Below are 15,078 nucleotides of genomic sequence, written 5' to 3'. Positions count from 1 at the left end.
CTGGCATAGCCGGCGTGCCAGACGGATCAAGGCTGGCTTGCCGCCCAGCTCGCCCGAGGTCTCCAACGACGAGGACAACACCACGATAGAGACGGGCTCCGACGACTCCGCCCCAGCTCCTGCGCCTCCTGTGCACGCCGGCTTCACCATGGAGCAGGCGCATGCACAGTTCAACGCCGACATGGTGAAGGTGCAGCCTGCTCTGGCGCCTTTGTCGGCGTTTCAGTGGGCGCAGGAGGAACAACGGTACAACATGTTTCTCCTGAAGCAGCACTGGCTGGTGGACGGCTAGATCTACGGCGAGCGCGCGAGCGAGGAAGCCGTGGCAGCCATGGCTGCAACGAGCCTGAATTTCATCGCGGAGCAGCGTGCCATCTATGATGCCTTCCGCGCTCAAGCTGTTGTTCGGATGAGTAGGCCATGGGAGGCGGCGGGGCCTGGTATCTCATGTGGGCCGGTCTGTCTCCCGTGTTCTACTCTTCCTAGCCAGAGATCGCACATTCACTTTATCTGTCTTATCGCCGGTGCTCATGGAGACGGCAGAAGAAAGACGACACGGGTTTGGACGCCGGCCGAGCGCCGCCGTATGATGTGCTTAGGGGCGGGTCTTTTTTTTCTTCTAAATGTAGTTAAATCTGCCGTGTTTGTATAAATATGTTATGTTTGTACAAAATACGCATGTGTTTACATGAATTTCATTCAATTTATTAAAAAATAGTCAAAATATATGCGGCTAATGTTGGATGGCTGCCTCCCGCATCCATATTCGCGGATTGGTCCCTCTGTCCGCGGACAAATGCGGGAGTTCTTTCTGTGGCTTGCCGTTAAAGATGGCTTAGGGGATGATATCCGTTCGGCTGAGGAGTGTACGCCAGTTGATCCACCTGGCTGCTCTCTTCCGTCCTTGATCGCCTGATCTCCGATTAATGCGTATCCACGATCTTGTAGTACTCGTACGTATACTAGTACTAGACTCCGTGGCCGAGCGTGGCCTGGGCCACCGCAAGGCACAGCGCGCTCGGCAAAGTCGCGTGGTGAAAGAGACTGCCGAAACAGGAGAGGAGGGGCGTCGACGCGGGTGCAGGGGGGCCGGCACCCGGCAGCGCGCGCGTAGCCACGAAAGGCTGTGGCGCTGCCGGCCCGACCGACCTGCCCTGCCTGCCGCATCGGCATCAGCTGAGCCGAGGGCGAGGAGAAATGGGATGACATCCCCCGTGTCCCGCCGTTGCCGTTGCCGGGTCGGCACGGCGCGCTCGCTCGACGCCAAAGGCCCTGGTCGCTCTCGCCGAGTTGATCATTGTCCCCCGCGCCAACGGAACCACGTCTGGCCGGCGGGAACACCGGTCAAACACTCCATCGCTCGCTCACGCCGTGCGTCGACCAGCAGCCCGCCCACTCGCTCTCGCCCTTCAGGTCTTGGAGCGCACTTTCAGCTCCCGATACATGTGGCCTACACTCAATCCATACGCCTGCGGCCCCGCCGCTGCTCGTGTCGATCAGTTTCTAATTTGGGAACGCTGAGTGAAGGTGCAGATAACCTAGTAGGAGTAGCTCACAGGTGCACCGGCCGTCGTGTCACTGCACTATTTTGTAGTACCAGCCTGCCAGAAGATCCACGATCAAACCATGCATGGCGTGGGGACCTGGGGACGCAAGCTTGCCGAATTTATGCATCCAAACAGCTATAGTATTTCTTTGCATCTGCAGTAGATTTGCGTCTTTAAATCCAAATCTGCGTGTTGGAGTGTCTGTGTATCTTCAGCTAGATCCATGTGTAGCATCACGGTGGGATTGCATAGTTTCAGCAGCTCTGCATTTCATCTCCGGTGAGTCCCTGTGTTAATTCCGCATAGTTTCAACTATCCTTACCCCCACAAGCTATAGATGGGGAATTAATCTGGTTCATGATGGTTCGGCTGCCATTTCTGCATCAGGACCCATCAAACCCTCTCTGACCGGCAAATCAAGCGTGCTTAATTCCCGTCCAAGTCCGCATATACCAGTATTGACCATGAAACAACGCCAATCAACCGCTCTGGATTCTGAACCACACTTGCTGACTTAAGGCCTGTTCGGTTCCTCTCCGCTCCCTGGACTGCGCTCCCGGAGCGGGGGAAACTGCAACTTATTTCCACGGAGCAGCTCAAACCGAGGAGCTCCGCGGAGTGGAGCGGACCGGAGAGATTTCGAACAGGCCTTTAGTGACTTGCTGTCACTTTTAGCTCACCCTACTACACACTTCCATTTCCCTCTCAAAAAAATACTTTCGAGACAGAGAGATCCACCGAGTGCCATCGCGACTGCGAACTCATTCCCTCACAACAGCCACCAAATCCTGCAGCGTACAGCCCGTCTCATTCTTGAAGACCAGTGTACAGTAGACCAAAACGCGTAGGTCGCTGTTCCTTCACGACCCGGTGTCCCCAGAACGCAACCCACTGTTTGATGATCTATCTACTACTGCAACTCCCATGGTCCTTGGGCTCCATCAGACCATGATTCCACCGTCACGCGCACTGTACTGCATGCATCCGCCGATTCTCCATGGACCACCCAAGTGGATGGCACAAGATGCCCATCCATGATCCATCAGCTGGGATGGGAGGTGCCTCCAAAACGGTGGAGAAAACCCAGCACCAATTCTCCTGTCTTCCTTTCACTCACCCCTCCACGCTTGGGCTCAAGGCCTCGCCATCATCTCACTGATCCCCCGTTGAAGAATCTTGTTTGAGATACGAACATGTAATAAAGCATGATTTGAACATGAAAATATCAAGATAGTCTGAACCTTTATACCAACAAGTATCTTTAAAAAGGTGGAGGCACGGGGGATTCGCCACCATCCGTTGACCGAACAGGCAGACGACGGGACAGAGAAACAAAGAAGGAACCACAATTTTTGTAGTACCAACAAGAGAAAAGCTGCTTGTTTTGACAGATCGATTTCGAACAAGACATTCCTCTAGAAAAGGTGCGTGAAGAGAAGACTGTTGCGTCGTCAATTCGGTGTTTCAAATCACTGTAAATTGCTCGATGTATTTTTGTACAGAGTTCACTGGAAGGGAAAAAGATTGACGCGAAAGAGAGATCAATCTCAACCATGAACAAACCAAGTCATTGATTGATAACAACTGAGCAGTTGCGTGCTTGAGATTGACAAGCCATCAAACAATTTTAGCGAGCCAAGTAGGCATGTCATTGTTACCAAAGGCAACCAGAATAATTTTGCAGGTCTGTCCAAAATGAACTAGAAAGCGAAACCACATATCGCCCAATTCCTCGACAGAATAATGGAACAACGGCAGAAAACATCGTTTCATCAACTCTTTTTATTAAAAGAGCAGAAAACATGGCTTAAGTGACAAGGAAATCCAGTTGCAAATAAAGGAAGAGAAGTGGGAAGCATGTACCATAACTGGGAACGGAAGCAGAAGAAATCACCTCATCTCACCTAGTTTCTGATGCAGGTGACAGGGTGACAGACAGTTGAAAATACGGCCAGAAAGATACAGGGAGGGAGCCATCAAACTCCAACCAACAACAGCCTACTGTATTTATTAGGTGCACATCTAAACACTTTCGCATCGTGGCCAATTCATACTCAACTAATCTCATACTAAAACCAAAACGAGAAACAGTCAAACCAGACCACATGCTGAGTATAAAATACAGACTTGGCCCTAACATACGAATTGTACCGTATCTTGAAACAAGATGGATATATATGTTGTATAGGAGTTGTGCACAACTGGTGAGATTCGAGATCACAAAATCTAGTTAGTTGCAACTTTATAATCAAGTTGTATATAGCCCCAATATCTGATAGGGATAAAACATACATCTTCAACAAATGCCAAGTAGTAGCACACAAATTGTCAATAAGGAATTTGACACACAGAGAATACAACGAACAGCCTGCATTAAGGTACAGAAGCATGGAGGCTCAGGAGGATGTGCAACAACAATAAAACAACCTTCAATAACTGTGTTGTATTGTAGGGGAATACCCTGAAGCTCATGAAATACATGCCAGTGGAAGAAGCGCCAGAAACATCTTCCTTACAGAGTCCGTGAGATGTTCTTGAACTCGCTTAAACAGGACAGCAGAATCTTTTGACGCTTCAGCAGAGACTGGCGCTCATTCTGGATACAATCAATCGCGCCGGGAGACACAAACATGTCCATGAACTTCTCATCATTTACAGCAAACAGCTCGAATCCAAGCGCTAAAAACAACCTTTCACGGCTGCATTGCATCAGTAGAGAAAAAGTGTTAGAAGAGAACAAAACTTCACATGCTGGATGCGACTATTCAACAAGCACTAGCAATCAAAGCACATTCAGTTCATATCGATCACTGGATTAATGGTTATTCTTGATACTGAGCTTAGAATTTATGCCTAGTGGACATGTCTTCAATATATGTGCTAACTTAGATTGCTCGTTGAGTTTGTGTTCATCTAATCACAAACATAAAAAGAACTGACGATTTTTTAGCCTGTGACTTCTAAGCAGATGAGCTAACTTAGGCATGAATCACAAGTTAAATTCCACAGTTCACTTCCAGGCTAAACAAGCAGAAAGAGAAACGTGTAATATAGCTATAGCCCATAGTTCAAACATACCATGGTGTTAAGAATCCAGAATTCAATGCAGAGGGAACATTCCTTTCAATCAGGACTTCTCGCATTTTGGCAAAGTACTGAGCAGATATGGAACATATGCTGGAGTACGATGACCCTGACCTTGAGACCAGATCATCACCACCAACAGTCACATTGTTATGGTGACCCCTGTTTGCATATGCTGCCATCCTTGCATGTCTTTTCCTTGCCCCACCGTCATTCATATTTCCATTGTCTTTCTTCTTACCACCATGTATATCAGCTGGCAGATCAGGAGAAGGCGTCTCAGGAACCGTCAGCTGGCTTTCTTTCAGAATTTCCCTCTCATTTGCTTTAGCAGGTGGAGTCATCTGTTGCTGATCTCTTGGTGGTAGATTCTCCTGGCCTTCCTCCAGTGATCCACTGTCTGATAGGTCAAAAGATGCAACTCCACTGAACTGATTAAACCTGTGAAGGGTGTTTGCTACAGTTCCAACGCCACCAAGAAAGTCGCTCTCATAACAAATATGGGAGTAGGGGCTCGTGACTGAATCAAGGTGATGTCGTACTATCTGCTTGCATTGCTTGGACAAATCCTTGACAAACTTATAATAGGAGCACCGGAGAGCAGCAAGGAAGCCAACATATCCATCCATATTTTCAACATTTTGATCTGATAGGGAAAAAAGGTGAAAACACGAGAACCGTTAGCAAATTTATCCTGATGTACTCCAAGAACTTCTAAAAGTATGCAATGCCCCTAGTTGTATTCCAGTGAAATGATGAAGATAATAAGAGAACAAAAGACAAAACTGATGATATGGTATCTTATAAGCTTTTTAAAAAGTAAGATGCACATATAAACAGTAGTATCAATATAAGAGTAGCTCAACAGTAAATGCCCACACTAATTATTGACTGAATAAACTTTGTATGGAGACAGTGATCAACAGTAATAGGGAAAACATGTGTGTAAGTAGTTAAGGGATCCAAACACTTTTAATGGCACACATTTGGTTTAGAAAATGCTATTGGCAGTTCCCTAGAAAAACTACTACACAATAGTAATTGGACTACTAAATAAGGCTAGAAGCCAGATGAACCCCAGCACAATAAAAATGCCAAATCTTACATCTTGAATCATCAGTGCGGCTGCGCTCCATTGCAAGGTCAAATAGGCTTTGCAGGACAAATGCAAGCCGATCACAAGCAGTTTCAGTAAGAGGAGCAAGCCATGATCGTGCAGCTGCGCGTGCTATCTCAGCAGCTGCCTCAGTCATCCCACTGCTCCCACCTCTTCCAGCATGGGCAAGTAATATGTTCGCAACCTGATGACATCAACATCTCAATTTCAGCTAACTTACCCAAAATGATGTACGGAGTACCTACAACTTTCCAATCCAAATTGTACCTTCTCTCTTGACACCTGTGGGCACTCCATGGAATATGTCGCACAGCGGAATTCGTGCATTACTCTCTCAAAAGCCGCACCGCCATACAGCTTAAGGCTAGAATTGGGAGGTTTTACAGGAACACTGATGCCAGGCCAGCTGTTAATACCACTGTGCATTTGCTCCTCTTCAGTAGTTTTTCCCCATACCTCTGGGGCTGGATCAGCTGCTCCATCAAGTAATGCACGCTTTCATACAAAAAAATATAGTGCCAGTTAGCTCCAGTACAAGAAATAGCAACCTAATTACAAAGAAATGTTATGCAAGGACAGATTGTGCTTTGTTTACATACCAAATGGGTGCAGATAGAAGCAGCATGAAGCATTGCCGATCTCCTCAGCTGAGAGACATCAGAGGTTGCTTGCAGTTTGGAGTCCAGTCTGGATAGGTCCATCGAGACATCACTGCATCTCTGCTCCAACAATGCTAGGGTGGCTGGAGCTGCTTCTTTGTACCTCTTCTGAAGTTCAGACTCCAGGTACTTCCTGAGGCAGCTAAACCCAATGTACGGACCAAACTTCTCTTCATTGAAACCCCCTTTCACACCATCACGCAAGTGTCGCAGCACATCAATATCTACCTGACATATTTGCCGCCGGAACTCGTCATTGGAGATTGTTCCTCTGTCCTTTGGAAGAGCCACAAAGAATGGGTGGATATTGTCCCCAAGGTAACCGCTTGCGCTCAGGTAGCTATCGACCTCCCACCGTTCGGTAAATTCCTAGAAATGATCAAAACAGGCAACAATACCATATGACACAACACCAAATTCATTCCAGTAAATTCCTTGAAATGATCAAAACAGGCGACAATATCATAAGACACGGTACCAATTTCATTTCACAATCTACAGTGAAGAAGGTATTGAACCTCACAGTGTACTGATTGTTCTGCAGGCTGGCAGGCATACCTTGAGTCGGTTGTCAAACTTGGAGATGACTATCATGGTGCGCCTGAAAGTGGGATCGATCTCTCTAATTGCATCGAGCCAGAGTGAAGAGCACCACTCGACGCTGCTCTGCTGGAGGAACAGAATGAGGCGGTGGGGCGGGCTCGCTAGTGTCTTCACCATCGACAGGATCTCCTCCGGCGTCCTCTCCGGCTCACCTTTCTTAGCCTACAGCAGTCACGAATTCCATCAAACAGCTGACAGACAGAATAAACAACCACTACCCTTTGTTGAGAAGTGGAAGCCCCAAATTCATCAAACAGCTGACAAACTGAAAAACTGACTAAACAATCACTGAACTGAAGTGCCTCGACCTACCTTAAGCACGAAACCTGGGGTGTCGATGATGGTGAGGTTGGGGCAGTGGGCGTACTCGGCCCTCATGACGATGGGCTTGGACGACACGGCGGCCTGGATCGTCCGGAGGTGCGACTCGGTGCGCTGCTTGATGAGGTCGGCTATCGCCGCGGCCTGCACCATGGGGTGCCCGTACTCCTCCGAGTCCTCCTCCTGTGATTCGCCGCACAACCCACGCAAATCAGCCGCTCGCTCGCATTCACCAGAAGCACCAGACTCGATCTGTGAGGGGAACGAAGGGGGAAACCCTAGAAGAGGTGAAGCGGAGCGCGCACCTGGAAGCGGCACCGGGGATCGAGGGCGGTGGGGTCGTGGACCATCTGGAGGACGAGGGGGCGGCGGGTGCCCATCTCGACCTCCCGGACGTTGAAGCGGAAGCCGAGGAGCGCCTCCAGAAGCGAGCTCTTGCCGTCCGACTGGCCCCCTATGGCCACTATCTCCGGAATCGGGAGCTTCTCCCCGAACGCGACCGCCGCCGCCTGCAGCCGGTTGTACGCCTCGAACCGGGCCTTGGTGTCCGACGCGGCGGCGGCGGCGGCGGCCGAGGCCGAATCCGCCCCGGCTCGGCGGGCGGACGGGGACGGGGACGGCGCCGCCTTGGGGTTGGGCGTCCTGCCCGCCGCCGGAGACATCGCCATGGGTAGGGGAGCCACGGTGGCAGCCGAGGCGACGGGGTTTGAATTTGAAATGCGGGAGAGGTCCGTGTGGGAAAGGGTTGCAGAGTACAGGCTGTAGTGCGATGCGAGAGCCGTTTGGGATTGTGATATTTATTTATACAGGAGATGGGCCGATCTCGAATCGTGTCTTCCACGCCTCCCTTTTGGATCGCATCGAGGTCATGCGTCCGGCCCATCCAGCCGTCGATAGTGGACTTTGTGTTCTCAGGGCATCTTCAACAGGTTGTATGTTATTTTTGTTGGTAAAATGTTCATATCATCAACCAACAAGCTATCATACAACTACTCCAATGGATTGTATGTAAACTATTTAATAGATGGTGAGATAATAAATGTGATTTCTCTCTATTTCACCTTGGAGCTTGTGCAAAGGTTGTTGGTTAATCTACATACAACTTTGCTCTCTCTTCACATTTAATACATACCACATCATCATTATGTCCTAGGTGGCAAATTTACCAACACCTATCTCACAACTGTTGGAGATGCCCTCAAGGCACAAGCCCAGTAGCCCACAGAGCACTACACTCTCCTGGTCTCACAGTTTCTTTTGCTCAAAAGAAGAAAAATCTGACAGTTCTCTCCTGGGGTAGTGAGAGCATCTACAACTCGATTTGACAAATCCAACCCCCTAAACATCCACGGACGCGTCCCCACATTGTGTCAAACGGCCTCTTATATGTCCTATCGAACAGCCACACTCCTCATATCTAAACCCCCAATCCATACAATCCATGCACATGGATCATATAAAACAAATTCATCAGGATTTAAAAATTTAAAGTTACAAAGCAAAGTAAATCACAGTTCAACAATTCAGACATGCCAAGATAAAATTCAGGTCCAGGCCACGGCTAATCAAGAAGGGCACATCTTCAAACACATTTGGAGTAGCTCCAACAGGCTCAAGCACAAGATATTTTTCTGGCTAATAACACATGACTGGGTCAACACAAGACATATGTTAACGAGAAGGGGCGTGCATTTGGATGACAAATGTTGCCCAAACTGTGACCGGTAGGCTGAAGAAACCTTTATGCACTTGCTTTCAGACTGCGCATTTGCCCAAAGACGTTGGAGCACTTTGATGTCCAGTGAAAAGAGAAGCACATCTGTTTTTGAAGAAACATTATTTGCAAGGGAAAACTACTAGCTCACTTTGTTCTGGCAGTGACTATCCTAGGATGTTGGAGCATTTGGATTCAGAGAAATGGGCTGGTCTTCTGAAACATTCAGCCAATTGTCCAAAATTGGAGATTTATTTTTAAACATGAATTACAATTTCTCAAATAAAGATCAAGAGTAAATATGCAGCAAAGTTCAAGTCTTGGCTACCTCAGACCTTCTGATATAATGATGATCTTGTTCCAAAAAACTCAAGCTGGATAAACTTCTTTTTCCCTCTCGTAGGATCTTTTTTAGCTTCCCTCTCTTTTTCTCTACCATTGTAACATACTTTTTATAGTAATGAAGATGGGAGCCTAAAAAAGAAGAATCACTCGTCGGACGCCATTGTAGCGCTCAAGATGCGATTCTATCCCAATCACGTGATGAATTCATGATTAGGGCACAACCGCATTTCAAGCGCATAGCGAGGTGGATATCATTACAACATACCATGTATTGAATAGATGAGAATACAAGATAAAGGCTTACACTCGCCACAAGCTACATCATTTATACAACAGTTTGTCAATACATAGCGATTATCATACAGAAAAGCAGGATCCGACTACGGATAAAATCAAACGAAAAAGAAGATCGACATCCACCCTGCTAATCACAGGCTTCCCGGCCCGTGAACCTATCCCTTGATCGAAGAAGAAGAAGAAGAAGAAGAAGAACTCCAAACAAGCAAGCATCGCTCTTTCATCATGATCATCACATTACCAGTACGTACAACTGTTGTTGTAGTAATATGTGAGCCACGAGGACTCAACAATCCCATTACCATGGGTATCAAGACTAGCAAAGCTTAATGGGTATGGAATGGATAAGTGGTGAGGTTGCAGCAGCACTAAGCATGGTATGGTGGCTAACTTACGAATACAAGAGTAAGGTGAGAAGCTACGCAAACGATGGCAAACTAGTAGTGATCAAAAAGTGATCATGAACTACTTACGTTCAAACATAACCCCACTGTGTTCTCTTCTCGAACTCACTCGAAAAGAGACGGTTACGGTTACACACGCGGTTGGTGTATTTTATTTCAGATCTGGTGTCAAGTTCTCTACAACCGGATATTAAAAATTCCCATCTGCCACATAACCATGGGCACAGCTCTCGAAAGTTTAAACCCTGTAGGGGTGTCCCAACTTAGCCCATGACAAGCTCTCACGATCCGCGGAGACAATCCTCCATCTCGGGACACCCCGAGTAACCTCGGAATCCCGGTGCACAAGCTCTTCGAAGAAAGGAAAACTATCCCAAGGAGATCTCCCGGTGAGTCAGATCCGTGTCCAGAGCCGCGAGCTCTCTATCTACGGACTCATCCGTCTATGCTAAGTGTACGATAGCCAAAATACCATCAAGTTGCCCCAAGGCGGCACCGCCGACTGCTAGGTAGGTGGACCAACACTCGTGAGGAGCACTGGCCCGAGGGTTAATTAAGAGACATCGGGTGCTAGCCGGTCCCTATGCAAGTTTTAGTTGTTATTAGTCAAATGGTAAAACCAATGTTGGATCTCCTCAGGAAAGCTTTACTTTAAACGAAGAAACAAAGGGGGGGCATAAACCCCGACCGCGTTAGGAACGCAAAATTCAAGGAACATAACACCGGTATGACGGACACTAAGGCGACAAGAGTGGAACAAAACACCAGGCAAAAGGCCGCGCCTTCCACCCTTTACCAAGTATATAAATGCATTAATTAAATAGGAGATATCGTGATATCCCATGATATCCATGATATCCATGTCCCAACATGGAACAACCTGCAACTGCACCTGCAACTAGCACGCTATAAGAGGGTCTGAGCAAGCGGTAGCATAGCCAAACAACGGTTTGCTGGGATGGTGAAAAAGGTTAGAGGCCATCATGTCAATTTGGGAGGCTTGATAAACAAAGTGATAGGTAGCGCGACATAGCGATAGCATCGAGACAACTAGCATAGCAAAGATAGTAGTGAGATCCAGGGTGACGGTCATCTTGCTTGAAATCCCGCTAGGAAGAAGACCGAATCCATGAAGAAGACGAGCCCACATAGTTGAACGAAACCTCACGATCGCAATGAAACAGGAACTATCGAGAAGAAGCACAACCGAAAAGAAGCAAACAACATGGTAAACAATCATCACATAAACATGGCATGATGCATAATCAAGTATGATGCATGTCCAGTTTAATGAGGTATGGCATAGCAAAGTGCAACAAACAATACTACAAATTAAGTGGAGCTCAATATGCAACACCACACTTAATTATTTAGTTCGCTCTCGTTTATGAACAAGACAAGATTAAATGTTAGTTAACATGGCAAGAGGTGAAGCATATATAAACTATCTATTTAGGCAAGTTTAAATGAGGCCGGAACAACAAAAAACAATTCCGGAAAATCCTCATATGCAATTTAGCAATTTAATGCAGACAACAATTTTAAATATTTAAATGTTGTTATCATGATGCGGATGATGTTGGAAATATGCCCTAGAGGCAATAATAAATTGGTTATTATTATATTTCCTTGCTCATGATAATCGTTTATTATCCATGCTAGAATTGTATTGATAGGAAACTCAGATACATGTGTGGATACATAGACAACACCATGTCCCTAGTAAGCCTCTAGTTGACTAGCTCGTTGATCAATAGATGGTTACGTTTTCCTGACCATGGACATTGGATGTCGTTGATAACGGGTTCACATCATTAGGAGAATGATGTGATGACAAGACCCAATCCTAAGCCTAGCACAAAGATCGTGTAGTTCGTATGCTAAAGCTTTTCTAATGTCAAGTATCATTTCCTTAGACCATGAGATTGTGCAACTCCCGGATACTGTAGGAGTGCTTTGGGTGTGCCAAACGTCACAACGTAACTGGGTGGCTATAAAGGTTCACTACAGGTATCTCCGAAAGTGTCTGTTGGGTTGGCACGAATCGAGACTAGGATTTGTCACTCCGTGTAAACGGAGAGGTATCTCTGGGCCCATTCGGTAGGACATAATCATAATGTGCACAATGTGACCAAGGAGTTGATCACGGGATAATGTGTTACGGAACGAGTAAAGAGACTTGCCGGTAACGAGATTGAACAAGGTATCGGATACCGACGATCGAATCTCGGGCAAGTACAATACCGCCGGACAAAGGGAATTGTATACGGGATTGATTGAATCCTCGACATCGTGGTTCATCCGACGAGATCATCGTGGAACATGTGGGAGCCAACATGGGTATCCAGATCCCGCTATTGGTTATTGGCCGGAGAGTTGTCTCGGTCATGTCTGCATGGTTCCCGAACCCGTAGGGTCTACACACTTAAGGTTCGGTGACGCTAGAGTTGTTATGGGAAATAGTATGTGGTTACCGAAGGTTGTTCGGAGTCCCGTATGAGATCCGGACATGACGAGCAGCTCCGGAATGGTTTGGAGGTGAAGATCGGTATATTGGACGAAGGGTATTGGAGTCCGGAATTGTTCCGGGGGTACCAGGTGATGACCAGCGTGTCCGAAAGGGGTTTCGGAGGCCCCGGAAAGCGTTGGGGAGCCTTATGGGCCAAGGGGAGAGGGCACATCAGCCCACTAAGGGGCTGAGCGCCCCTCCCACCCCATCTCACGTAACCAGGAGAGGTAGGGGCGCCACCCCTAGGGCAGCCGCCCCTCCCGGCTTGGGGGGCAAGTTTCCTAGGGGGTGGGGGCGCCCAAACCCATCTAGGGTTTCCCCTGTGGCCGCCGCCCCTCCCTTAGGGAACCCTAGGGCGCCTCCCCCTCCTCCCTTTCCCCTATATATAGTGAGGGAGAGAGAGGGCAGCCGCACCCTTCCCCTGGCGCAGCCCTCTTCCTCCTCCAACACCTCATCCTCCTCCGTAGTGCTTGGCGAAGCCCTGCCGGAGAACCACGAGCTCCATCACCACCACGCCGTCGTGATGTTGGAGTTTTCCCTCAACTTCTCCTCTCACCTTGCTGGATCAAGAAGGAGGAGACGTCTCCCAACCGTACGTGTGTTGAACACGGAGGTGCCGTCCGTTTGGCGCTAGGATCATCGGTGATTTGGATCACGACGAGTACGACTCCATCAACCCCGTTCACTTGAACGCTTCCGCTTAGCAATCTACAAGGGTATGTAGATGCACTCTCCTTCCCCTCGTTGCTAGATTACTCCATAGATTGAACTTGGTGATGCGTAGAAAATTTTAAATTTCTGCTACGATCCCCAACAAATGACATATGTAAGTTTTATGCCATTTTATGAAAATGTTGACATGAGTGTGTTATGAAGCATTTGGTCACCATGGCGAAACAAAAGGGGTGCCACGGAAACACCAACGGGAATGGTGTCACGACAACATTCCGATGATCTGATGACTCGTCGAGATGTTGGTGCAAAAAAAAGTGTGGATGTACGGAACATGCAAAAGATGGTGGGGTGATCCCGGTTACCGGGTTCCCACGGGTCGACGGTATGGCAAACGAGGAGGAACGCGCAAAGACAACTCGGACACGGTGCCAACACGAACATCTCATACAACAAACATGCATTCGTTCACGGGTGTCGTCTCGGGGTTATACCTTCGAAGCGTGCATTCAGGACGGTTCGGGTTCGATGCGATGTAGTTGTTCATGGGTCGTAGTCGACGTAGTGGTACTATCGGTACTCGGCGACGGTAGTGAAAGTAGTGGTAGACGACAACGGTAGAGGTACTTGCGATATTGGCGACGGTAGTCGTACACGGTTCGTAGACGTTCGAGTCATCGGTAGAGGTACTTGTCGCATCATCGGGCGTATTCGACCTTGGCGTATCCGTGCGTAGGGGTACTTGCCAAAATCCACGGGAACAGTAGTGGTACATGGTCTTCGCTTTGTAGTCGGACTTGGCGAATCCGCGTAGTTGTACACGGGTCGTTGCACACTTGACGAATCCGAGTCTTTCAAGGTCGGTCTTGGCGAGGGATGGTCGTAGTGGTACTTGTCGGTCTCGGTCAGGGCATTCCTGGTCTTGAGGAGGTCCCCGAAAGAGAGCTTGGCGTCCACGGGGACATGGAGCTGCGGTCTTGGCGTCGGGCAAGGGATCGAAAGCCAACAAGGGTTGCGTGTAAGAGTGTTGCAGGAGAGGCCGGAGTTGGGCAGACGGCAACCCGTTCCCGGCAGCGGTGCAGGAAGCCAGCGGTGGCTTGAGGCGTCGGTGAAGGAGGCGGCCCCCATGTCAGGTCGAAGAGCGGTCGGGCGATGCAGGACGAGCACGTGCGCGAAGCAGAGGGCTCCCGACGCGGCTCAAGTGAAGCAGAGGCAGCAGCGACGAGGCTCGAGTGGCTTGGCCCTCCGACAAGGCGGGGAGGCGAGGAAGGCTGGAGTTACGGGCGTTGGAGGCGGGGCCGGTCGATGATGTCCGGTCGAGGATGAAGCCAGAGAAGTAGGGGCGGAGCTGGGAAGAAGTGGCTGCAGTAGGAGCTTGGGGTCGGGTTGGCCATGGCGTGGAGGATGAACCAGGGAGCCTCGGCGAGGAAGCGCGTGGAGGCAGGGCCGACGGGAGCAACAGCTCAGACGGCAAGGCGCGGCCATGGGGATCGGACGCGACGCGCGGGAAGAGCCTGGAGGGCTGCGAGATCGAGCGCAAGCTCTTTTGCATGCGTTGGTGGCGGCGCTATCGGGAGGGAGATGGGGATAGAGGAGAGCTGAGCAGCGTGGGGATCGGGCTAGGGTTAGATAGGCGCTGATTGGGCCTTGGGCCGGCCCAAGAGGCCAGCTAGGCTGCAAGGCTGTCTATCTCTCTCTCTCTACTCTTATTTCCTTTAGTACAAAAGAATTAGAGAGAAGAAAAGAAAGAGAGGGTTAGGGAAAGAATTTGCGCACGGGGTTAATTTTCCCGGGCTCACAAAAATG

At 48.9% G+C, this 15,078-nt stretch overlaps 1 protein-coding gene across 1 annotated transcript; it reads right to left on the bottom strand.

Annotated features, from left to right (window-relative positions):
• Positions 1-3,757: 3,757 nt before the first annotated feature.
• LOC123061923 (dynamin-related protein 5A) lies at positions 3,758-8,107 on the bottom strand. Its single transcript, XM_044485209.1, has 8 exons — positions 7,637-8,107; positions 7,323-7,514; positions 6,966-7,172; positions 6,348-6,776; positions 6,016-6,243; positions 5,737-5,932; positions 4,626-5,277; positions 3,758-4,246 (listed from the first exon to the last, which is right to left on the bottom strand). Exons 1-8 carry the CDS (start codon positions 7,997-7,999, stop codon positions 4,060-4,062), a joined length of 2,454 nt encoding a protein of 817 aa, XP_044341144.1. The 5' UTR covers positions 8,000-8,107; the 3' UTR covers positions 3,758-4,059.
• Positions 8,108-15,078: the final 6,971 nt, after the last annotated feature.

Source organism: Triticum aestivum, chromosome 3A (genome assembly GCF_018294505.1).
Source record: "Triticum aestivum cultivar Chinese Spring chromosome 3A, IWGSC CS RefSeq v2.1, whole genome shotgun sequence".
NCBI classification, from domain to species: Eukaryota; Viridiplantae; Streptophyta; class Magnoliopsida; order Poales; family Poaceae; genus Triticum; species Triticum aestivum.
The sequence above is the reverse complement of the archived record's forward strand: the minus strand, read 5'-3'. Positions and strand labels throughout refer to the sequence as shown.